This window comes from Grus americana, chromosome 5 (assembly GCF_028858705.1).
Source record: "Grus americana isolate bGruAme1 chromosome 5, bGruAme1.mat, whole genome shotgun sequence".
Lineage (NCBI taxonomy): Eukaryota > Metazoa > Chordata > Aves > Gruiformes > Gruidae > Grus > Grus americana.
In genome coordinates, this window is record NC_072856.1 from 64,141,828 (window position 1) to 64,166,165 (window position 24,338).

A 24,338-nucleotide genomic window follows, 5' to 3' on the forward strand; every position below is an offset into this window, starting at 1 on the left:
TGAGATCCAGGCTGGTTATGAGGTTTAAGCATTTGATTGGGAATCAACACCTGGGTTCCATTTCCAACTTTGCTACTGCTCCTGAGCAGATCACCGGGCCTCTATCCTGGAGGTTTCCCACCTGTAAGAACCAGAAGCAGGGGAATAAAGCTTCCTTTCTCCTATGTGAACTCTGCTAACTCTACTTACTACCACATGCAGCATCTATCTGTCACCTCGATCTCATCCCAGGTGGAACTTCTGGGCACTGCTATAACCCGTACAAGCCTTTCAAAGTTCAGCTCCTTGGTTTTTTGGAAGTGATCTATTTCAAATCTATTTTATTTTTTTGTCTCCAAAAGGCATAACAACATTTTCTAATTTCATGTTGCAGCAAACATACACTTTCTGGTCATAGCAACTTTTCCTTAGTAAAACACAATATTTTACTCTAAATTTTTAATATTTTAATGGAGATTTGACCTCCAACTTTCCAGCCTATGGTTCCCAGCTGACAAGCAGCTTAACATTTCAGTATTACAGCAGAGAAGAATTGTCATGTGAAAATGTCAGCATACAATCAGACCAGGGCTTTGCAATGACAGCAGCTGCACAGGAATGTCAGCACTTCCTACAACTTAAATCCACACACCAGCTCTCTAAACTCTTCGATGACGACACAAGAAAGAAATAGCATATGAGACATGCTGTGCTAGCAGGATGCCCAGATGCCACCTTCAGGTGCAAGAGGAGGAGCAAGATGAGATGCCAAATGCCTTTGGGCTCCCAAACGTCTTGTTTATTTCTCTAAAAATATTTCAGCAATAAGCTGATGATCCAGGTTTATACAACTATTACTGCTTGAAACTTTCAGGGGTCATTTATTCCTCCTTTCACAGTCATCATTAATAGGTTCAACTATTATCATTTTATATTTTACAAACCTATGTTTGTAAAACACAAACCATAAGAATTAAAACTCATACTGGGGAAAGCGGGCAGATTTTAGACATGCATCTAGATATGCAGTTGCCTGCCTTTATTTAGAACTACTTACAAAAGCAGGTTTATCTTGCTACTTGATACTAAGTAACATTTCCATGCAAGACATCTGTTTCTGCATCAGTGTTTAAGAATTCTTCAATATTCACCTGCATAGCCACCTTAAACCCCCACTGCTCTGCTCACAGCAAGGTGAAACAAGGTTTATTTCTCCTTCTGTTTTCCTGCTCTGGATGGAACCAAACCATAGGTAAAACTCTCTCAACAATCAGATCTCCTTGCACCATGTCAGTTGAGGATATGGTAGGTCACTAGCAGTCTGAAAGATTCGTATCTCCAGCACCCTCAAAGACCGGCGCAGATTTCTCCCACTGAATGTTAATTCATAGTCATTGAAGAGGAACGTTATCTCAGTCCTCAGCATCTGCTCCTCAACGCTAATGTTGCCCACATTTCAAGACATAAAATACTGAAGAACTACATTTTGTTGCAATAATGTTAAGATCTGAATATCTCTATATCAACATTAGTGTCAACAGTTGTCCTTTAATAAATAAAAATATCTTCCCTCCTACAACAAACACCCTAGCAGCAAAACAAACTATCCTCTTTGACACTGCGCAGTTACCAGTGGCCAACCAGCCAGCCAGAACATCTTCCAACATATTTTCTAATGTATTTTTCATGAGCTTCAAACATCTTTTCAGCAATATTTAGAGAATACCAAATTCTTGCCATTGTATCCTCGCAATTATAGTTGACAAGTCCATTTTGTAAGGGGCGCTAGGCCACAAAAGATAATTAAGAGATTATTTCTTTCTCTTCTCCCTTGTCCCCTCCACAAGTTGCCTAGCATTTAAAAAAATCAACAAGTATCAAATCAAAGAACATAGTCACTAATACTCAACATCTCACCTTTTACATAGCTAGGACTATGCAGTGTGGGGTTTTTTAATTATTTTGTCTGCTTTGGGTTTTGGCAGGAATTTATTTGAAATATAATTCTTCCAAATGTTGCCTTTTTAAAAAAATACAACAAAACACATCATAAAACTAGAAGAACCAGAAAGAGTTAAAAAACCTAACTCACACGGTACACCTGCCCTGAAAAAAATATTGGTGTAGATCGGAATATGACTGGCAAAGCAGATGGCTAGTTTGAAAAGGTTTCAAAGAGAAGCCAGACTTATTTTTGTCCATGTTGAAATATAGCATAAGCCGATATAAGAGGCCTGAAACCCTGCAGGGAAAAGAAACAGAAGCTGTTTTGTATGCAACAATTATTTATCTACTTATCCATCTCACATTGGTTGGTTTATGAAATGACTTGCCTTGAGACATCTGTTGAAGTGTAACAAGAAGACTATTGTGTTTTTCTGAAACATTTAATTCTACTTAGGTAAAACTCCCTACTTCTGAAATTCAGCCACTACAGGGAGACTTTCACTGTTTTTCAAACAACATTTATTATGCAATTCTATAACAAATGGAAAAATATTTTCCTAGTTATAAACAAAACAAGAAAATCGGACAAAAATTTGAATTATATGGCACAATAATTTGCCCAGAGACGCAGCACAAATGAATGTCATTCCACTGCAGGGCTTTAAGTCCATCAAAATCTCCCTGTTTTAGTCTTAGACACTGCAAATTTTCTGAGACTTCTCCTCCTAGTTCCTTAAGAGACAGTAACGTTACCATGTAAAAATATTTGCTATTCAAATAGTAGGAACATTCCCTCACTGGCAAGACAGTAGATGATTACTCTGCTGAGAGTGTTTGATCTGCACTGCTGGTATGAGCCAGCTGAAAAATTTTTAAATTAGTGTTAGTTTGTTATAAAAAAATATTCCTCCCACCCTACTACAAACAACTCTTTGATCATCATCTTCATAAATCATCAGCTAGAGACTAGGAACAGCAAAAGAGCAACTGCTTTGGGCAGAGGACTATGAAGGGAGACACAACCACATCCTCAGTCTGCCCGGGGAGTCCAAAGCTAGCGTGGCACATTCTGTTGGTGCTTTCGATGCCTGGGCCAACCTCTGCCCCTGTACTTCTAGGAAGGGCAGGAGGGGGGGGGGGCAAGGGGGAGAAAAGATGGACTAGATCTTAACAGGTCCCTTCCAACCAACATTTCTGTGATTATAACAAAATAATTATCAGAAACAAAAGAAAACCCACAGCTAAAGCAGAAAAATCTAGTTAGGTATTAATAATTATTTCCGTTTATCCTCAGCTGTCTTTTACTGGGACAATAATTTTCCAGAAAAATACCTTAGCATAGTAATAAATGACTGAAATCACTCAGCCCCATAGGGCTAAGATCATTTTTTGACTGGAACAGTGTGGTACTGAAATCTTTGTTCAGATGAGATGACTGTAATGGATCTTTGATTAAGCTGCCCAATTTACAGTTGGGTTATTCCCATTATCAGGACCAGTACTACCATCCATGTACACACACAGAGGGGAAAAAAAACCCGCAAAACAATAAACAACACAACCCACAAGTGATCATAGATACCAAAATCCTTTCTATCCAAAGATCGCTTGCGAGATAAATGTTCTGAGCAAGACAAGTCACTAGGCAGCTGGTATTGCATAAAGTCTTAGAGGAGTAACAAGATACAAGAATCCAAAGGGCACAAATACAGTAGCCTCCTTCCAAGTTGAATGTACTGAATGTTTTTAAAAAGCAGTAATTACTATTAACAATTGTGTTGCGGTAATGCCTAGAGGCCTCATTCAGGTATCACGAGATCAGTGCCAGGCAGTGTGAATACACATGCTAGGAGGCGGGCCCTGCTCTGGAGAGCTTACACACCAGGTTTTGAAAAATCTGGCTACAGAGATATTCTGGGGAAGAAGAAAACCATGGGGGAAGAGAAAAAGCTTGTAGAAAGAGCGAGCAAAATTTGCATGATGTCCAGAGAATTGTAACTTTTAACAACGCTCCAAGGTTTAACTTTGCCCTGCTCTGGGTATAGACCTGACTTACTCTGATAGATGTTGTCCACACCTTTCCCAAAGGCAGGTTTTAACCCTTTCACTTTATTTTTCTTCCTAGTGTTAATGACAACAAACTGTGTTTACAATGTTCTCAAATTGTTCAACTGATTTTTCTTCTGGGGGAAACGCGCTTTAAAATGTGGTTTCTATTTAAAGCCTTGTATAACACATTCTAGCCCAAAGCATTATTTAGTGGCTACATTCAAAACCACTTCAAAAATGTGTTTTTTATAATAGACATCTTTAGAGGTGACTACCCAAATGTTTGTTTGACCTTCCCCACACTTGTGCTGCACCACCCAACTCTTCTTTAAATAGAAAAAGTCTGTAGGTATAATACACCTGATACGAAGGGGGAAAATGTGTTTCAAGTGAGGTCATATATCACATCAATGGAATAAGACAGTGCAATTGCTGCAAATGTTGGAGCTGACCTACCTGCAATATTTGGAAAAACTATCAGAATTGTGCCAGGGTCACAGGTATACTCATACAGCAGGTTTACATTTTGTCTCTCCAAGCAACTACTTCATTTAAACACCCACAACAGCTTACAAAACAAGACTTACCAGCAAAAAGAAAACCGGGCAAAGCTGTGCTTCGACCCTCCCATAGAAAAACAGAAAGTTTAGGGTGGGAGGAGAAAGGAGAAATCCAGTTCTCTGCTCCCTAGCTTCCTCCCCTTGAACAACCACCACCAGCTACTGCCAACCTGCTGTCCATTGGCTCCACAAGGCAAAACTTTGTGCTGCATGACTACACCCTTTCTTTCCCATCTTGCAGCCTAATTTTTCAAACGCACAAACGAGCAGGGAATTCACATACACCAAAAAAAAAAAATACTCTCAGTAAAATGGGGAGTAATCATGCAGAGTCGAAGACACCTTTAACACACTGTTCAGCCACACACATACCAGACAACTATCGGGTGGAGACCTCTGCCCAGGAGTGCAAGCAGGGAAGGGCTTGGGGAAAACAAGATGTCTGCAAAGAGCTTTGTCACCAGGAAAGGAGACGGGGCTTAAACGCTTACCCAAGGCAGTGTTCTTGAATCTAACCTGTCCTCCAGCTTGTGGATCTGTCTGAAGTTAGCAAATCATAAGTGACCCCTTTGACAGTGAAAATTAAGAGCCTTCTGATTGCACCCCTTCTTTCCTCTCATCACCCTGGCTGCTACATAAAGAAACTAGGAGGTAGTCGGACTTTCTATTCCTTTTAGTATTTTAGGTGTCCATTTCAGGCAGCTAACTCCAGTTCCTGACAACTCTTGAGCTTCTTCATTATGCATCTGCAGGGCCAGCACAATTATTGACAAATTCACTTTTCTTCACAAAGTTATCAAGACCAGCCGTGAATTCTGCTGCTTCTAAACCAAGTTACCAGTGCAGGCTCTGGAACCATTTGAAATTTAACAACCTAATCCCAAGAGCTGGAGAATCACAACATTCTGCACAAATTGATGAGATTCAGGCAACTTCTGGCAAAACTTCAACTCCCTTGTTGCAGATGCCGAAAACCCCTGTAACAGCACTAAGTAGGAAACCTGTATTTAATGCTACATAAATAAAAAGCAGTTTTTCTTTCCACAAGCACACACCAGGATCCTCTGGCTAAGAAGCAATCATTCTCTCTCCTCACTCTCTCCTTCTCCCGCACCATCCAAAAAAACATACAAACAGAACTACACCCACATCATCTCCTCCAGATATTCGGACACACATGAGTGTGCCTAGTGTTTCCTAGGCACACAATTTAGCTTTCCAGCCTCAGCCTTCTAATGCCAACAAAAACATGATAGATTACTTGCAGCAGTAAGTGTACTTGGATACATTTCTACAAAACACCACAGTGCAAAGAGGAGCAAGGGCTACTTTCAGAAACTGATGGAGAGCAGCATCTTTGTGTTTTCCTTCAAATCACATTCACTGCCTCTCCTGCACATTCTAAGCCACCTCTTCTTCCTCCAGGACAATGAAAGAAAAGTCTCAGAAGCTCATAAAACCCAAGAAACAAGCCATTTAGGAGTCGCTCCTTTGAACACATCCTTGTTTTTCTAAGCAAAATCCATCACTCCACCATAAATCACAAGTCACCCTAACTAAGAAGAAAATAAACTCTGTTGATAACGTAGTCCCTTCCCAAAGGGCAAAGTTCTGCTTCAACTAATCCAAAGAAATCAATGTCTGTTCCTAAACCTTCCCTTTCTGCACAGCAACGTAAAATGCTACCACAGTGGTATGTAAGGTCATCAGCTTCAAAGCAGCTTCAACTACTGTACTTGCAGAACCAAAAATGATGAAAGACACCATATGGCTTCTGTCATGGTAGATAAAGCTAATGGAGGCATACAATGAAAATTTCAATTTCTCCTCTCTTTGTTTAATCTTTCCCAGTGCAGTACCGACAATCCCCTGCAAGCCTTTCTTTTTCAGCTATAAAGCACTACTTCCTCTTTGAATCATGTTTTTTTCTCTGGGAGATAAAACGTTTTACTTAACGATGTCCTACAGTTCAGCAAATATGATTAAAAATGTACAGAAAAAAGTAATTAGATAAACATCTGATACTATGATAAAGCCTATTACAGAAACTCAACTTAGACATTCTCATAGGCAGCTGAGTCAGAAGATAAAAGCCTATGGTCTCATGAGCACAGCACATCAAAAATGCAAGCATTGACTTACCAATTTCTTCTATTTCTTCCAGGAAATCATTATATTCACTTAGACTGGGAAAGTCATCCTCTCTTTTATTGTATCTTTGAGAGAAGAGAAATAAGTATATATATTAAGATGCGATTTCAGTTCAACAAGGCTCTTGCTACACGCGTACTAAGTATTGACCTAGTTTTATCAACAACGTGCTTTCTGGCTCCCACAACTGACCAATGTACAGAATCTTTAAAAGGAGACAGAAGCGCTTGTTTGAAAGGAAAGGAGCCGGTCTGACATAAATCAGTGCTATCTTTGCCTACTGTTTGCTGATTCTTTTTTCCAGGGTTACAGGTAAACAGGAGCACAGAGGCTAGTACATACTAATTCCAAGCCAGCCCTTCACCATGAGAAACCTGTTAACAAAGGCAGAGACAACAGTAACACGCACAAGAAAAGCTTTTCTAGAACTATTGGGAAAGGAGAGTTGGCTTTGTGCCACCAACAGAAAGCATATGTCAGCAGCAAATTGAACATGCTACACAATTATCTTATTTCATATCAACAGACTATACCAGAACTCATTTATCCAGCTGTTGATAGCTGGAAAAAGTAAAAAGATGAAGGGACAACTGGCTAGAACGTGGACAGCCTCTGAAAGTCAAGACACACAGACTTTCTTCCCAAGAAAATAGAAAGCTGAGATTCTGCCTGCTCCGCGGACCAAGATACATGACACCCAGCAGTATAAAAATCTAATCCCGAGAACTCAGGCCAAATTCCGATTTGGGGACATTTTTTCTCCCTACTAAAAATTAATCTGGCAAATCCAAGCGGGCCAAGCATTTTACAATGTTTCTGTTCTATCTACACTTCATTCCATGTTTCGTCAACTAAACTGACTTCATTCCAGTTTGACTTTTGTTAACTTCAGTAGACTTTATATTCAAACATCAAAATTACTACTGCTTTCCACATCAGCATCTAGGTATTCAACAACGCAATTTCCCCATGTCAGCAAAATCATATGATTCATTTAGTATTGTATTAAGTCTTAGATAAATGCTGCCAAGCTTACAATTTACCTGTATGTTCATTTTTGCACACACAACTCTCTCCAGGTTTGTTACATTCCATCAGACCCTCTTCTACCAACACATCAACTGGCTCACTTATTTTCCTTATACAATGTTGTTTCTTGGCCACAAGGAGTGAGGTGCAATTTTAGACCTCGTTTATCTCAATTCCAAGAGTGCTGAAATCTGCATGACAGACTAGTAACACAAGGCTTGTAAGGAAGTATTTCCACTAACAATTGCTGCGTGAAGTAGAAAACAATGTGACCACAGCTTCTCTTTTGTCCATTTTCATTTTGAAGGGAACTGGCCTTCAATTCCCAGAACAGGTCCCCAGGGAACAAAACAATCAAGGTCCTGTTTCTTGCCCCAGTCCCATGGTCACCCCCTCAGAGGGAAAGCAGCTGTAGTCCTCAATATCTAATCATCTCCATTTATGAGGCAAATCTTTGCCAAAGGAGGCTACATAGAAACACCCAACATTTTCTAATGCTAAGCAGGAATCCCTCAAGGCTAAATGAAGAATTCAGCCCTCAGTTGTTGCATAAAATCAGATTCTCTGAAATCCCTCCCTGTTAAATGGAGTCAAGTTTTCTGGGTAGTCTCTTTAAAAAAAAAAAAAAAAATTATCTCCTTTGTACTACTGGAGGAATAAGTCAATTTTTTTAAAAATGGTGATCCATGAAATACATCCACCTTCTGTTCTTTTAACTGATGACACTCACATTTTCAGCACCTTCTTCCGAATTTCTACTTCCTTGTCAACAGCAGGATCCTCAAAGAGCTGTACCCTGAAGTTACTCTTCCGCAGGGGGGTATCGCACTCCTGACAATTCCCAGCCCCTCTCACAAACAGCAGTTCCACACAGCTCTCACATCTACAGGAGAAAGGAGGAGATATAAAGGCAGATACATGTTAAACGTTAACTGAAACACAGGATTGTCCCCCTTTTGTTGTTTACACACACTATAAGTACACAGCGCATCTCCCCTTGATTTCACTATTTCTTCAGCACCCAACAGTGGCAAGGAGGCAAGGGCTGTCCACCACCGCGGAAAGTAAACAATCTCAGCAGCCCAAGTGCATTTATTCCCCCTGCCCAAACTCCTTGGCCTCTTTGCCGAGACTGAAAGTTAACCTAAACACAACGACGGGTTTTGTGTCAAGGGAAAGCTTATTTATTGACACCAAACTCATTTCACGTGGACCAGACTGCAATAACCTTATTTACTGTGAGCACTACTTTGCTGCACAAGAAGCCCCGTTTATTTTCGTGATTCCACTCACAGCACAAGGTACTATTCAGCACAAGCAGGGATACAAATCTCACCCACAGCCTTCCAAGCATCCACCAATCTTACCGTGAAGGAACAGCCATAACAACCCTGAGCTAAACTCCATCCCAACACAGTTAAAAACTGAAATACCATTTTAACCAGTGACCAGCATTACACAGCTCTCCTGTGCCTTCTGTTAATACTTTTAAAATTGCACATAAAATATACTTCACACAGAGGCTGCACGTAAATAAATCAAAGCTAACTTTCTGGTTTTATTTCTTTTGTCTTAATGAAGATTTCAGATTTTAACAAGATGCTTGCTGACTAGTCAGCTGGCATTTAATAAAGGAAGAGCAGACAACGAGAAAGCCAATTTTTAAAAAAAGTACTTGGGTACTAATAATGTGCAAATTTCTAGCAGAGGACACCACCTGCTGCAGTCATTTCCTACTGCTGGGGAGGCAAGGGGGTGTCTATTTATAGCTTGGCTATATTGAAGCCAAAACAGTTGTACATTAAGGGCTAAGCTGTATTGTACCTTCACAAACCCAGCACAAAAGCTAAACAAGTTAAGAGAAACAATACTGACATGGTTGCGAAGGATCTTAAACAAAACTTTCACCCTGGTGACCTACCCCCAACTAAACTGGTTCCAGTACTTACAGAGGCAGAGCTGGCTAGAGCCAACCAGTTTTACCCAGCTTCTGTTTTCGAGATTAGAAAGAGCAAAACAAATGCAATCTCACAATTAAAAAAAAAAAATAGAGCAATTTTTTTTTCTTAACACAAGTAGAACTACAGTTCCAAAATGCATCTTGCACAGCAGCTGCCAACATTAAAGAGCAAACCTTGAATTTACTTGGAAGTTTTCCTGCTCCGGAATCCCTCTCGTTGAAAACCAAGCACATTTAAACACAATTTATCTGGGAAGGGAAAGATCAAACCTTTTAGTGCACTAGGCCTGAAATACAGAAGTTACTGGGACATCAACTCAAGAAGTATGCTTGTTCATGAAAATATTTTAACTTGCTCCCACAGTTGCAGGAACACTAAATGCACGAAAGAAGGCAAGGCAGGGAAAGGGTTTTTCCTCCCTCCTCCAACCTGTCTGTGCATGCAACAGCCCCGTACGTAAGGGCAGCTTCACCGTCTCCTTCATTTTGGCAGCTCGTGCTGTTTATATGTCTCTCTCAACACAGCAACCAAAACGCAGCAAAAAAATCCTGCCTCCTCCTTCCTATTTTTAAGTTACAGAAAAGGGCGTGTAAGGCTATAGAACTTGGCAGGTGGATCCAAGTGCAGGTGTTTGTATTGTTTCTCTTATCTTGGTATTGCCTAAGGACCAACAGAACAGGGTCTCCATGTGCAAGATATTATGCACAGACAGTAGCACCTGAAACTACTTCACTTCCCCTCCTCCCCCCTTCCCTAAATCAAAGACATTTCAAGTTTACACAGGACTTGACTATGGAAAAAATCCCTCCTTGGAAAAGCACTTCATACAAGTGCTTCAATGCCTTCCCAAACTGGAACCAGCATTTCTAAGGCTGGAAAATATCTTTTCATACAAAAAAAGATGAGTCAACACCTCACTATGGGAATCCCACATCAGGTGATCAAGTTCTCACTCACACACATCCACCCTTACATTTATTCATAATTCCTTCTGAATTCAAAAGGGGTTATATAGGACAAGTCAAGGGCAGACCTGGACTCTGTCCAAATCCTGCCTCCTCTCCATCTCCAGACAGATTTAACATACACAGTTGGATCTCAAGCTTACTTCCTAGCAGGTCTGTCATTCTTGCCCCTACAAACTGCAGCCACTTTTCCAGCGATAGCAAACACATTTGGTCACACATTTCCACCTCATACTTAAAGAGGGAAAAAGGCCATCCCCCAAATCCCTCTCAAATGAGCTCCTTTTGGTTTAGCAACAGACCACTAAGCCAGAGTATATGCAAACATCAGCAAGGCAGATTTCAATAAAGGTGGACTTAATAAATCTTTATTTCAAGACATGAAATAATTTCAAAACCTGACTTGAAGAATTTTTTTTAATTTTTTTTTTTTAAGAGATGCAGCGATTTCTTTGACTTCACCAAAGATACCCAACCCATGCACGAGCCAGACACCTCAGCACCACAGCTGGCATTACAGAGGTCCCTCATGGCACATAGACCACATCAATTCAGGTGATCCTTCTATTTCTTTGCAAGTCCAACTTTTCTCCATTTGCCTTAGTGTAAAGACAGTCTGACTATGGAAGCAGGACATCATTCAGTGCATCTTTTATTGGCCAACACATCATACATGGCTTTCCCCAAATGAGCAAAGCATTGAAACACCTGCAAATCATGGCCAGAACAGGTGGCTACATGTTTTCTTAAATTAGGAGCCTTAACTCAGCTATTTTTAATATGCATATATATATATTATGTATGCATACATGCTACATATATAAACTAATGATGACAAATGTTCATGCTTAAAAATCAGGTCTATATGTTTTTTCAAAACTGAGTAAGTCTAAAGACAACAGCTTCACATGAGGTCTAAACAAACACTCAGGGTGTGATATTGCCAGTCCTCCTCTTCACACTGAGGTTGTAGGGCCTCTGTGATCTGTATTCTCTTTCACTCATTCACTAAAAGCTTTCATTACCTTTTTGATTTAAGTTTGTATCCTGAGAATAGGTAATTTGTATTAAGACATCAGTAGAAAATGCCGAGGGAGCTACATGTGTGTGGAAAACAGGGGAAGACCATTAGTAACGTCACCAACAAAAACAATCACAGCACCTCCATGAATAATAGTCTCCTTCCACACCAGGATAATAACTATCAGTACACTCATTTTCATTTCCATGGACACTGGTTTCATCTGTTTTGTTCTTCCCTTTCATCCCCATAAAATATTAAACAAATGGCTTAGTCTCCATGCAGTCTAGAACGACGCCACATTTTTGAGGAAAGCAAATAATAAAGCATCTAGATGGTTTGGCACCATCAGTGCCCAAATAGCACTACATGTCTTCATGTCAGTGTTCAAGGACTTCAGGATTGTACTAAAAATGCTTTTGGTATATTGCAGAAAACAAGCAGAGGTTCTTCTCCGGAAAACTGTTAGATATTTATCAACTAAATTACATTTACTGGAACTGAGTGCTTGTTTTGGACAAAGTATCTTCAAAGGCTACAAGATTTGTACCCAATCCTGCATTCCCCACACATAGACTTCATGGAGAGATGATGGCAGATAAGGAATCAAGCCTCTCGGACACTGAACGGATGAAAATGGCTCACAACATTAGCATAGCTTGATGGTGCTGCTTACTTTGCTAGCTTGGCTGGCAAGACAGCAAACAAAACAGAATAAAGGAAGAGCTATTTTCACAAGCAGGAATACAAGATATTCTTTCTTTTAAAAATTTAGATTCTGCTGAGCATAGCAAAAAATTGCAGGACTTCAGATATGCAGCCATTAATCATTTCAGAAGAAAAAATCTGTATGGCTTTTGCTGTTGACTAGGAATATTACAGAACGAGTTACTACCCTTCTTTACAAAGGCTATTTTTAGTAGACATACTTATTAAACAGTATCAAATATTTAGAATCTCTAAGCCCCTCTTTTTCAGCTTCTATAACCAAGATGTTTCAGTTATTTAAAGTAACACACAAAACAAATGAACCTCTCTACTACAGAAAAAACAGTTTAGATTAAAAAATAATAGAGCCTTCAATATATAGCCAAGACCTGAACCACAAGCAAATGGAATGGAAAGAATCAGCAAAAAAGATGTGTTTTCACTTGTTCCTCAATTCTGATGTCAGAGGGAAATTTACTTACAGAAACGGAATGACTCTTGATTTATGGCAAGGGAACATTAAAAACCAATGGAAAACACACACGTGAGAAAGCTTACAGAAAAACATCTAGATTTTTAAATCAAAGACGCTTCTAGAAACATTCACAGGCTTTTTGCTTAGCTTGGGTAAGACGAATTTGTGTTCTTGTACAGAGATTCTTGAACTGAGACAAGAACAGCCCGATTTGGAGCAAGCAGCTGTCAAACCTGTTTATTTTGCAACCTTCACTACATTTAGCAAGTCCTTATAACCCACGGTGGTTTCTGCTGCATAGCCAAGCGTTCATCTACTATTTGCAATTGGCCACTGCAGGTTTATTTTCTATGCTGTTGGACTAATAGGCACAGCCTAGAAGGCAGCTCTTCCTAGAGTCTGCAGCAACAAGGATCTCTGCGATCCAAAGAGCTCAGAGATCTGAGAAAAAGCAAATTCTTTTCTCCATGTTACAGGTTAGGGATCAAAAGCTGAGGAAAGAGAAAGAAGTGTGACTGAAAGGACACCAAACACTTCCGAGAGCCTCAGAATAAAGGAGCTTATGTTATCAGTAGCTCCCAGATGAGAAGGGAGTTGGGGACAAAAGTCTTTTCCTTTTCACACCTCAGCTTCAGGAATTCAGAAATCCTTATTCAAATACTTGCAGAAGCAGCTGCCCATGTTTGCGCCATCTCTTCCCTGTCTGCCACATACAAGAGGGAGTTGGGAGAAGATACCAATTACTCCTTTCCTCTTCCTCTGTTGAGATTCTGTGAAGTCCTACCAGTGAGGATTTTCCTGTTCTCACCTTGTAAGGAGACAACTACAGAATGCTCTCAAAAATACTGTTTGGCCGAAAACCCCACAATGGGTCCACCTTCTACTAGTAAACAGGTCTCACAAGCAGCCCGCGCACCATGCAGAGATTACAGCTCGTTATGGCAATAAGACACATCTCAGGTTTCAGGCAGAAATCACAACTCTATCAATCAACAGATGAGAACTTTTGGTTTCTAAACACTGTTGATGAGCTATCTTCAGTTGTCTGCAGCTCCCCTCTGTTCAGCCCACAGCAACACGTGCTGCAAGACAAAAGTCTCAGCAATAACTTTGCTAACATTTAATTTTTTTTTTCTCAAAAGTATTGAGACTCCAAAGAGTTGATCTTAACCTCTTCTTTAAACAAGAAAGTAAAACAAAAAACAAACAGACAGACTCCAGTACTCTGCCTATATCTGTATTATGTCAATTCTCAGCATCATCTGCCAAGCTGCTGAGCATCCAATCCTTCTTTCAGACTATTTATCTCTTTTGGGAAAAGGATGCATGCACACACTTTTGTTTCATTTTTGTTCTGTCAGGTAAGTTCTGCTCCATATTGCAAAAAGAAGGAGGCTAAATGAGCCCAGACATCTCAAAAATTTAGGAGACACTCAGCCACAGTTAACCCTATTTTCCAAACACCCATATACATATTCTGATATACAGACCAGTTCATCTCAACTAAATTCACCAGAAACAAAGCAGACCAGGTAGTGGTTGAACTACAGCCTTGAATGACTGGCATTTTAAGCAAAAAAAAAGACATACTGAGTCAATAATAAACAGAAACATTTCCACCACCCATTGTGTTTCAACATCCATTACAAAACCATTTTAAGTGGCTTGGACCTGACAAGAGAGTTTGCAGCAAGCTGAAACTCAATACACATTTATCCAGTACAGATGAGCCTTTTGTCTCTTCCTAGGAAAAAAAAAATAGCTAAGACCCTTCTATGGTATTAACTCTGGATAGTATAGATAAAATATTTCTGTAGTTATTTAAATAAAAGTGGTTCTTTATGAGATATTGCTGCCTAGTCAATTAAGCACACAATCGTAAAATCCACGTCTTACAGCACAATTATGTCAATTTGGTCAAACAACAGGCCAATATTTGACAGGCCAATTCTTGACACCTCAAGAGCAGCTGTGTGGCATTGAGAAATAAGTGTTTTCACAATGACTAGGCATACCAAAATTGACTGAGAATTTACCCAATGTACCAGAACAACTACTTCAAACCCATTACAGTCCACTGGGCAAACACATGCACTAAAATAATAATTCAACTATGTCAATAACCCTGTTGTTATGCTTTATTCTCTTTGAATAAGAACCTTTGCAAGTTTTCAGGGTTCTCAACAAACACCAAATTGGGTAGCGATCAGGATTAGCAGCTGCCCACAGCACACCTGAACTTAAGACACAATTACGACATTTTCCATGTCTGCCTAAAATGCGGAAATGGCACTTTTTTTTAGACATGATCCAGCTCAACATTGCCCATTGTCTCACAAGACAAACATACTTATCATTAACAAGTTTAAGATCTCACCCTAAACTCCATACAAGACACATTGCTTCCTTCTCCTTCTGCATCCATTTACCCCAGAACTGACAGGTCTTACTAACTCAAGTATTTTGAGCATTCATTTACTCAGTCTTATGAAACACCTGCATATGCCAGAAATCACACTAGAAAAAACTAAAACACAGACAACAGAAAAATAAATGCTTTGGGGACCCAAAATAGTCATGACAAATCTTTTACTTGATCCAAAACAAGATTTCTATTTCTGTTCTGTAATTTCAATGCATTTTACAGTACAACAGCATGTGGAAGCAAGACGAGGAAATGCGGCTATACAGTAAAAGGGAAAAAAAAAATTAAAAGGTGTTTGTGGCATGATGAGATATCCTAACCACATTACCAAGGGCTAGTCACAAGACACTCCCATATTTCATGTCTAATCTCTGAAGTAAGATCAAGTTGATAAGACACACATCTGTAAGAGAACCAGACGTATGACCAAGGTTTTCTGTAAAGCCAATGGTGGGTTGGGGTCTCAATGGGAAATGTGCAAGTGTTCAAAACCTTTACCGATCTCTTGCAAACGTACCTGTTGAATGATCTGCATATGTTGGCTCATCTCTCCCAGCTTTGGGAGGAACCAAGCCAAATTTCTGCCAAGAGCATAGGCTTGTATTTCACTCAAAGCATAAAAAGTACACAGTCCAGTTTCCTTAAGCTATTCAAATACAGAGAGACAGTGTGGGTGTATGTATACGCACTTAAAGACAACTTTAAAAAAAACCAGTCTGTTGGAGCAATATCTGCTTTATCCATGTTCTAGATATCTCTGAGAACACTGTCAGTGCTCAGAAACCAATGTGTAGTGAAAAGCTGTCCTCTCTACCATTAAGTTTGCTTGGTTTGAAAAGACTGAAAGAACAATCTGCCATGACAAAATGCTACGTGGGAGTACCTCCATAAATCTTGGTTTATGATACAAGAAAAATCAACTGTTTCCTTTGATGTAATTTGTCAGAAATAAGTGACCAAACTCAAGGGTTAGGTCACCAAGTCCCATTGTCATGAGTAGCAAAAGTCCTAATGGCCTTGACTTTATATATGCAGCCTAGGAACACCAAAATTGCCTTTCTAGATGTTAAATCAGCACCAATGCCAAAGAAGCTACTGTAATTTGCCTTCACACTGCTATACACTGTCCTCTCCCACAAGCCAGAAACAAACATTTGTGCAGACACATGGTTATTTGCTGGGTTATTTTTCAGTCAGATGAACTCTCCCATTTGGTTCACCACACAGTTCACAAATGCTTGTACCAGCACACAGCAAAGGGCAAAGTGAAGGTAGGAATGAGCAACCAGGGTGAGAAAGCTTAAGCATGATGTTGTCAAATATAAAATCCCAGGCAAAGCAGGCATATCACACCACTATCATGAAAGTCTTGAAAGCCAGACATGTTTAAGACTTATTCATTAGGAAAGTTGAAGCATGAAAAGAACAGGGAACAGGGACCGCGTTTACTACCAGACAATGCGGGTAGGTGCCCAGCACCATGGGTAAACACCACTATGTACTTACACAGCTTTGCAGATTTGCTTTTCAAAGCAGAACTAGGAGAACCCTCAAGTGAGCTCCGGGTCCCAACAAGTTCAGCAGCTGAACTTCCTGCAGACTTCAGACAGGTTAGGACATCCCACAAACAATGCTCCCATTCAGGCAGCTTCCACCCGTGTATTGACACTCAAGAGGGCTTTGACAAAGGGAGATACCCCCAACTGCTGACGTGTCCATGACATGAGCACCAGCATCAGCGCAGATGGGGCTGGAAAGCAAGGGAAGAGGATGGCACTGCAGGAGGCAACCTCTGAACAGCTTAGGCTGATGTAGGATCACATCCTCAAAAACTCTGGCAATAGAAGACCCTCCCCAGCATTCAGCACACTCTTTACAAACCATATAATAACATCTGAGGCAAGACAACTCAACTGTAGGAGAAATACTTCCCCTGGAAGAGAGCTCCTCACCAGAGTCAATGGCAGTAATCACAGTAAATCAGACCTGTGGAGATGCCCGGCATGGCCAGGAACCCCCAGAAGCGTCCTTTCTGTCTGAACAAGACCCCAGAACTAAGTTACCAGGGATAGCCACTGCACGGGAGAGCATAAAAAGCTGTTCCTCTCTTCCCGAGTTCTGAATTCAATAGCACCCAGTGCTGTTTATTAAAATTTGTCCTTCCCTTCCCTCTTACAAAGCTTTTATGGCATACCCAGCTATTTTAGCTTGCTCCAAAAGTATAAGGAGAGAGAACGTGACTCAAAAAGTGTCCGGCATTATTTCAGGGTATCCTAAAAGCTGCTTGATCAACACACCTCTAGAAAGGTGAGTCGAAGTACAGTTACAACACAAGCAATACAAGAACAGGTGGGGTAGCAGACAGAGAATTGCTAAAAATGAGAGTCAAAGAGCATGTCACATTATATCAGAATATTTTAAACAACCCATACAAGGTTACTTTACAGGCAAGTCCTTCCACAATAGAAGCAGAAAGCAAAACAACTGAACAAAACAAATTCATGCATTTGAAACAAGTCACACAGTCACTGGGAGTTCATCATTTAGAGAGCACGAGACATCCCTATACCAATTAAATAGCATTTCATGGTCCTTCTGCAATGTGATACAGTCACAAAAAGGCACACGCAACCCAAGGATGTATCAGAAGAGCTGTTGCTGTCAGAAAGACAGAATCACATGAGACTTCACCTGAAATGACAAGTGCAGTTCTGGTCACACTCAGAACAGCTGAGCCCACCCTATAAATGCAGAAAAGGGTAACTAAGATGATCACAAGATTGGGAAGATTGGCTTACCAGAGGACAAACAGCAGAAAAAGCTACTGAAACTAAAATAAGCAGGTCCAACCAGTAGACTAAAAATCTATACTGGAAATTGTAGTTTTCACCAGCCACAATAGTGAGAGTCTGGAGCCACATCCAATAGAAGTAACAGGGCAAAAATTAGTTTCAAAATGAGGGTTTATAAGCTCACAAGGAGGATTTGATGACCTGATTGTCTTTAACAGGTAACTAGATCTGACAACCCAGAAGGTGTCTCCAGTCCTATCTACGTTCTAGCCACATGCTCTACATTCTGAAACCCCGAGATAACAACAACTCAGGAAGAAATATAAAAAAAGGAGAGAAAAAAGTTTATTTTGTTGAAGATATTGAAACATTACATGCATCTTTGAATATTGAAAATTTTTTTAAAGGGCAACATGCATGGCAACAGATGTTCTAGCATCTGCTCCTTCTGCTTATAAACAGAAATAACGCCTAACCATCACCCTAAAGCAGTTTTTCATAAATTACACAGATTCGTATTATTTTATTAACAACCAATTAATTGATTATAGCTGGCATAAATCATAATGTGTATATGTCTCAGATCAAAACTTGATTCATTTGGATCTATTTTTTTCACCTTGTAGAAAAAGAAAAGATAAGATTATACCATTCTGCTTGTCTGTCTTTAATAACTGAAACAAGATCACACAAGAAAACTAGAGAGTAAGCATGCTCAGCTTGTCTTATTTCAGATAGTACATTTAATTTAACATGGACATATATTCTACTAGCATGTAAAAAAAAATCTCCTGGTAGCAAGTACATATTAGCTGATGCGTACGTCTGTACACCATGCACCACGCTATGCCTTAGCTCACGAGCAAAACAAATTTAGATGAATGACTTCTGTGCAGCGAACAGTGGTGGTCATGACTCAATAAATCGTCATTCCCTCCTCTTCATCAGTCCAATACGGCCTTAGGGAACAAACTGCTTCCCAAGACTGCTGCCTTTTCAGCGAGACAGACCAAAAGCACCAGTAGCCTTTGAGTAGTATTTCTGTTGTTGAGAACACTCGGGTTTCCCAGACTAGTGTAAGTAATTTTACATCATATCCCAATTCCCTGCTGGAATTTCAATTGATTGGGGCATTCTTTATTTCCTGCCCTAAAGCACCATTTAGAATGACTTGCTAAATCTCTGTTGCCTTTACTATTACAATTTGAATAGCTGGATGTCAGAGAAAAAAGAATGATCTCCAAGTAGTCCTTAAATACCTTACAGAGCAGAATCTAAATTATTCTTAACGTTAAGTTGCACAAGATCTCATCAGAAGTAAAACAAAAACCCCAACTGAATAACATTTTATTGCCATCTTTCATCCAAACACAGATTTAAATCTTAAAGAAATAAGCCTGGACAAGTATCTTTTAGAAAGAAAGACTGGCATCTTATAAAAAGAAAAATCCACTTGCAAAGAGTGAAAGGTTTGTGTATTTCTATTTTTGAAAACATAGAAAAAATATTAAAAATACATATATCTTTGACATACAAGATAGGTATAACTAAAAAAAAAAAAAATCTAACAAACCGTTCAGGGCTTGCTGAACAAGTTCACTTCAGTGTAATCACACACAGAAACAGGGGTGCAAGGGACCCCCAGGGTCATTCCCTGTATTTCCACAGAGCCATGGGTTAGACCATCCAGAGAAACCTGCACGACATTTGCCCCTGAACGTGCCACAGGCCACACAGAGCTCCGCAACCCAGCACTAATCTGACAAATCTACTTGTTCTGTAACCTAAAAAAGTTAAAGGAGATGTAAAGAATGAACCCAAAAACCAAGTAAGGCATCTCTTGTTGCAATGGGTGGTTTACTTAGGAGAATCCGCTCTAGCCTTGTGACTAAAGCTCATTTGTGTTGTATCACTTACCAGAGCTGGCACTTTTGATCTACTGGTGATCTTTAGCATCACAAGCACCTTACCACGCTCTGTGGCTGCAATCTGTGAAACTGCAGCAGTAAAAGGCAAGTTACTGGAGTTACAGGTTGAGTTCGAGTTTCTGTAACCCAACAGATTTTATTGTATTTTCTTGAAAAATGCTTCCTTATCTCACCAATCTTCATTTTCACCAGTATAAGTGCAAAGGAGATATTCATTAGAAAATCCCAACAGTAGCAATTAAACAGCTTTCCACCTCCCTAGTCTCATTTGGGAATCTCCTACTTCCTACCAATTTTTAAGGGTCATTCCTCACTCCATTTTCACATAATCCCTAAACAACCATTATCACATCTTTTCCCAGCATGAGATAAAATATAGACTGTGCTTCATAAACAGTGGAGACCTTAAGATTACATTCTTGGTGGGACGTAGCATGATAAATATTTCAGAGATGTCCTGAAATACTCTACAATATACAACACGTAGCCGGCGAAACAATCTCAAAAACAAATACGTTTTGACTTATAAAAAAAAAAAAAAAAAGAGAAAGGAAAAACACACCAAAATCTCCTCCCCCCCATCCCACACTAGCCATTGAGCAGGTCAGATTGCAATTTCCTTTTTAAGGGTGGCAGAGATCCTGACCTACTTAAAGCCTGGTAGGGAACTTTTTTTTTTTTTTGCATTGTAAATTTAATCATTAAAAAAAGCTTTTTCCTCAAGCTTAAAAATAAACGGCAATTGCTATTTTAGTACATTAAACCAGTTGGTGAACAACATGCAAACTTTGTGAAGTCAAATTTTAAAGTCACATTCGACTCAACTACTTTTAGAGGGAGGTATTTAACAAAAATAAGGAGGACATGTCAGATCTCTGTTAGCTATGCTGGCATCTCGACCATTTCCTACAGATTGTAGAGAATAGAAACCCAGCCCTATTTCAGTGAAGTTAAAGGTAGCTTTGCAGGTTATCAAACAGGACTCGAAGTAAGCAAATACATTACTCACCATATCAAAGCGGAAACACCAACTGTTCTCTCAAAGTTGCAGCACATTTCAAACATTCTATCATGATGAAAATTTGTGATGCGTATTCATTCTTTTAATATTTGTTAGTAGGAGAGACAACAAGGAGAATCAGTTGCACAATGTGGAAGCAAGAAGCAAGACAACGCATGTTAATGGAGGATCAGTAAGACAAAAGCAAAATAATATTTTAGCAAAATAGATTATATTCTTGTTTGTATTTATATCAGTACCTGTTATGCCACAAACCAGAACAGCCCAGTGTAGTTATTCAGCAGTAGATGCAGACATCAGGACAGAGGATTCAGAGGATGACACACAGCTGTCTCCTCATATTGGCAAACTAATCAGGACGAAATTGTTGTCAAACAATTTGAAGTCAGATAAATATCCACAAATCTGTTCTTCATTATGTGGAGTTCCTCCCATGCATAAACACCAAACTCAGAGAACAGATTTGCTGGGTGCTTGTGCGTGGCTCATTATTTGTGTGTGGAAATACCTTGGAAGAAGTATTTTTGAATGCCTGTTTTAGCATAAAACCCACCTGCCACCCTCTGTAGGACTAGTCTAACTTACTCATTTTGCACAATATTTTTGTCCATTTCTATCTCTGCATAATGTTAACTGGGGGGGGAAGTCTCGAAATTTCCATTCACTACTTCAGCTGTAAATATCACACAAACAACCAAAACCCACCATTATCCACGGCTACAGCCTGATGCTGCGTGGCACCACAGCCCACTAGTCCCACTGATTAAGTAAAGAGCCATTGAAAACAAGTAAGGAAATGGAAATCTGGCCCAAGTTTCAAACAATCAGTTCCAGACATTATTTAAGCTTATTTGTTTTATCCAAACATCAGCTGAGAAGCATTCAACAATGCTGCAGGTTCTCTCATAAACTCCACACTGCTCCATAATTATACAGGATCTATGTGTGTATTCAAAAGCGGCATTTATTTAGGCTCACAACAGCTGTATTAAAAGTCATGTGTAAAGAACATTGTTCCTGGTCTGAGAAACAGTGAACGGTACTTTCGTTATCCATATAAATCACACAGAATAAAAGCTTGATATTATCTAGTGCCACTAAAGCAGTCAAATTAGAACAAATCAGGAGAGTATACCCTTGAGCGCATAACTCTAAGAAGATTGAAAGCCTTTGAACGCAGAATTTTATGCTTTTTATATGCTCCTAGCCTCATGAAATAATAAGCTTATACATGATAATGAAAGGATTTCTTCGCCTACCGCCACCCACTCAAAACAACAAAAATCAAACACATCTATTTTACACATGAATTTTTGATTCTGCAGACCCTCCAAGAAGGCAATAGCCACTAGCAAATTTCTGGATGACCAAAAGATTGGGGAACACAGTAAAGAAACCCAAAAAAGCATTTTCAGAAAACAGACCCCTCCAATTGCTGACATTTTGGAGGTGCCCAGGTTACACTGACTACCTTTAACCTACCTGGCCAAAGCAAACTGCATACGCGCAAAAGATAAAATTCTCTCAACTCAAAAACAAATCTCTAAAGAGATCCCACATTAGGAATTATCTACTCTCACCATTTTATGGAATTCTGTATCACTACAAATTATTTGGCTCAACCCTGCAAGCTTTATGCACAAACTGTCCTTGATGTCCAACAGAGATAACCTGGGCACACAAGGCTCCTTCCACCAGGACTTTGGGACTGGTTTTCAGCCCAATGGTGTGATATCTGAATTTTTGAGATTTGAAAGCGTGAGCTCAGCACTGTGGCACGCATTTGGGTAGGTGGTTACTTGCGTGCCGAGGACCATGACTGTTCTATAACATGCTTACACAGACAACTTTTGCCATGTAAGGGTTTGCTCTCCCCTTATAGATAACACTAGCATCTAAAAAAAATGAAGGTCCTTCTCTGATTCAGTTTAACTGCTGTTACTTACAAATGCAAGAAAGACCTTTTGCCACAGTTCGTCCTTGCAAGATAAAGTCCTTCAACTCATCACCAATACCTATGATTAGCAGTCTACTTCATTTCAATCCACACTCCTGCTATTTATAATACAATTTCACGAAGTTCTCTATAGCTCTTAGATCCCCATGAACTTAAGCCACTTCCTTAACTTGGCCACTTTTATCTAAAGGGCAATCCAAGCTGCTTCCACTCCCTAAAACCACATGAAACATTTTGGATAGAGGTATAAAGTCTTCTACTGTTTACCAGCATTTTCTCCAAGAAATATTACAATGCTCAAGAAAAGTGATCATCTTACCCACTTCCACAAAGGATATAAGAAAAGTTTACTAGTCAAAAATAAAAAAAAGGGATCTGAAGATAAGGAAGAGATGGGGTTTTTTGTAGATACTGAAGATTGTACCCTGGCTGTTGCAGCTCTCATGTGCTTAACAATTAAACCCTGGAAAGAATCCAGTTCCAGTTACAGGCTGCAGTTCATGACTGATGGTGCCATTGCGCAACAGAAGCATCTGAAAAGCAACTACAGCCTTTTGCATTTACAGCCTATCAGCCTACCCAGGGCAGAAAACACTATACTGGGTGTTTTCCTTGGAAAACCCTGTAAAACAAGTTTGGTGACACCCACTGCAGCATGACCTGAATCCAACGTACAAAGTTAACCAGTCTAACAAAATTCCCCAGTAAGAAAACATGCTATGGTTGGTCATGAAAATCACAGAGATCAGGCCACATTCCCAACATTACTGAGCCCAACATAGAAAGAAACACACCTCTCTCTGTACTGGCGAAGCGTAACCATTACCTGCTGCCCTACCATTACCAGCTTCCCTCAGCAATCTAGTTAACTGGGGCAGAGAGGATGTCAGCCCCAGAACTAGAACCACCACCCTATCCTATTTTTTTTTGCCAACAGGGGTTGACGGTGTCCTGAGAAATAAATAAATGCGTAAGTTAATTCAGTGATCCTAGGGATGTACGTAAGATTCTCCCTTCTTTTCCCTCCTTTTAGGAGGCCTTTACATGTCACCTTATGCTTTGTGCTGTATCACCACCATGACATGCTGAGTCTTCAAAACCATGTTGTATTAAAAAATAGAATACATGACTCAGATGGTTTAAAGATGCATATGCTTACTCAAAAAAATACTCCGCCCCAAAATAGCACCTCTAATAGCAATTTATATTATAGTTTCCAGAACTGCCAAGTACTTGGCTACAAAACTTTCAAGCGATAGAACTGAGGCACCTGTGAAATACTGGGTTTTCTTTAAGAACTGCAGAAATCAGCATTATTAAACACCCCAGGGGAACTTCCTTGCTGATCAGCCCTTATGTAAATTTAATGC

General features: G+C 39.8%; 1 protein-coding gene across 2 annotated transcripts in view; it reads right to left on the reverse strand.

Moving 5' to 3' along the window:
- The window catches only part of MNAT1 (MNAT1 component of CDK activating kinase), a 126,520-nt gene that overhangs the window by 78,948 nt on the left and 23,234 nt on the right, over positions 1 to 24,338 (reverse strand). For both annotated transcript variants that reach the window (XM_054827186.1, XM_054827185.1), the window contains exons 2-3: positions 8,446 to 8,598; positions 6,678 to 6,751 (exon numbers count right to left, since the gene is read on the reverse strand). In XM_054827186.1, coding sequence (XP_054683161.1) covers positions 6,678 to 6,751; positions 8,446 to 8,598 — 227 coding nt within the window. The remainder of the gene's footprint in view (positions 1 to 6,677; positions 6,752 to 8,445; positions 8,599 to 24,338) is intronic.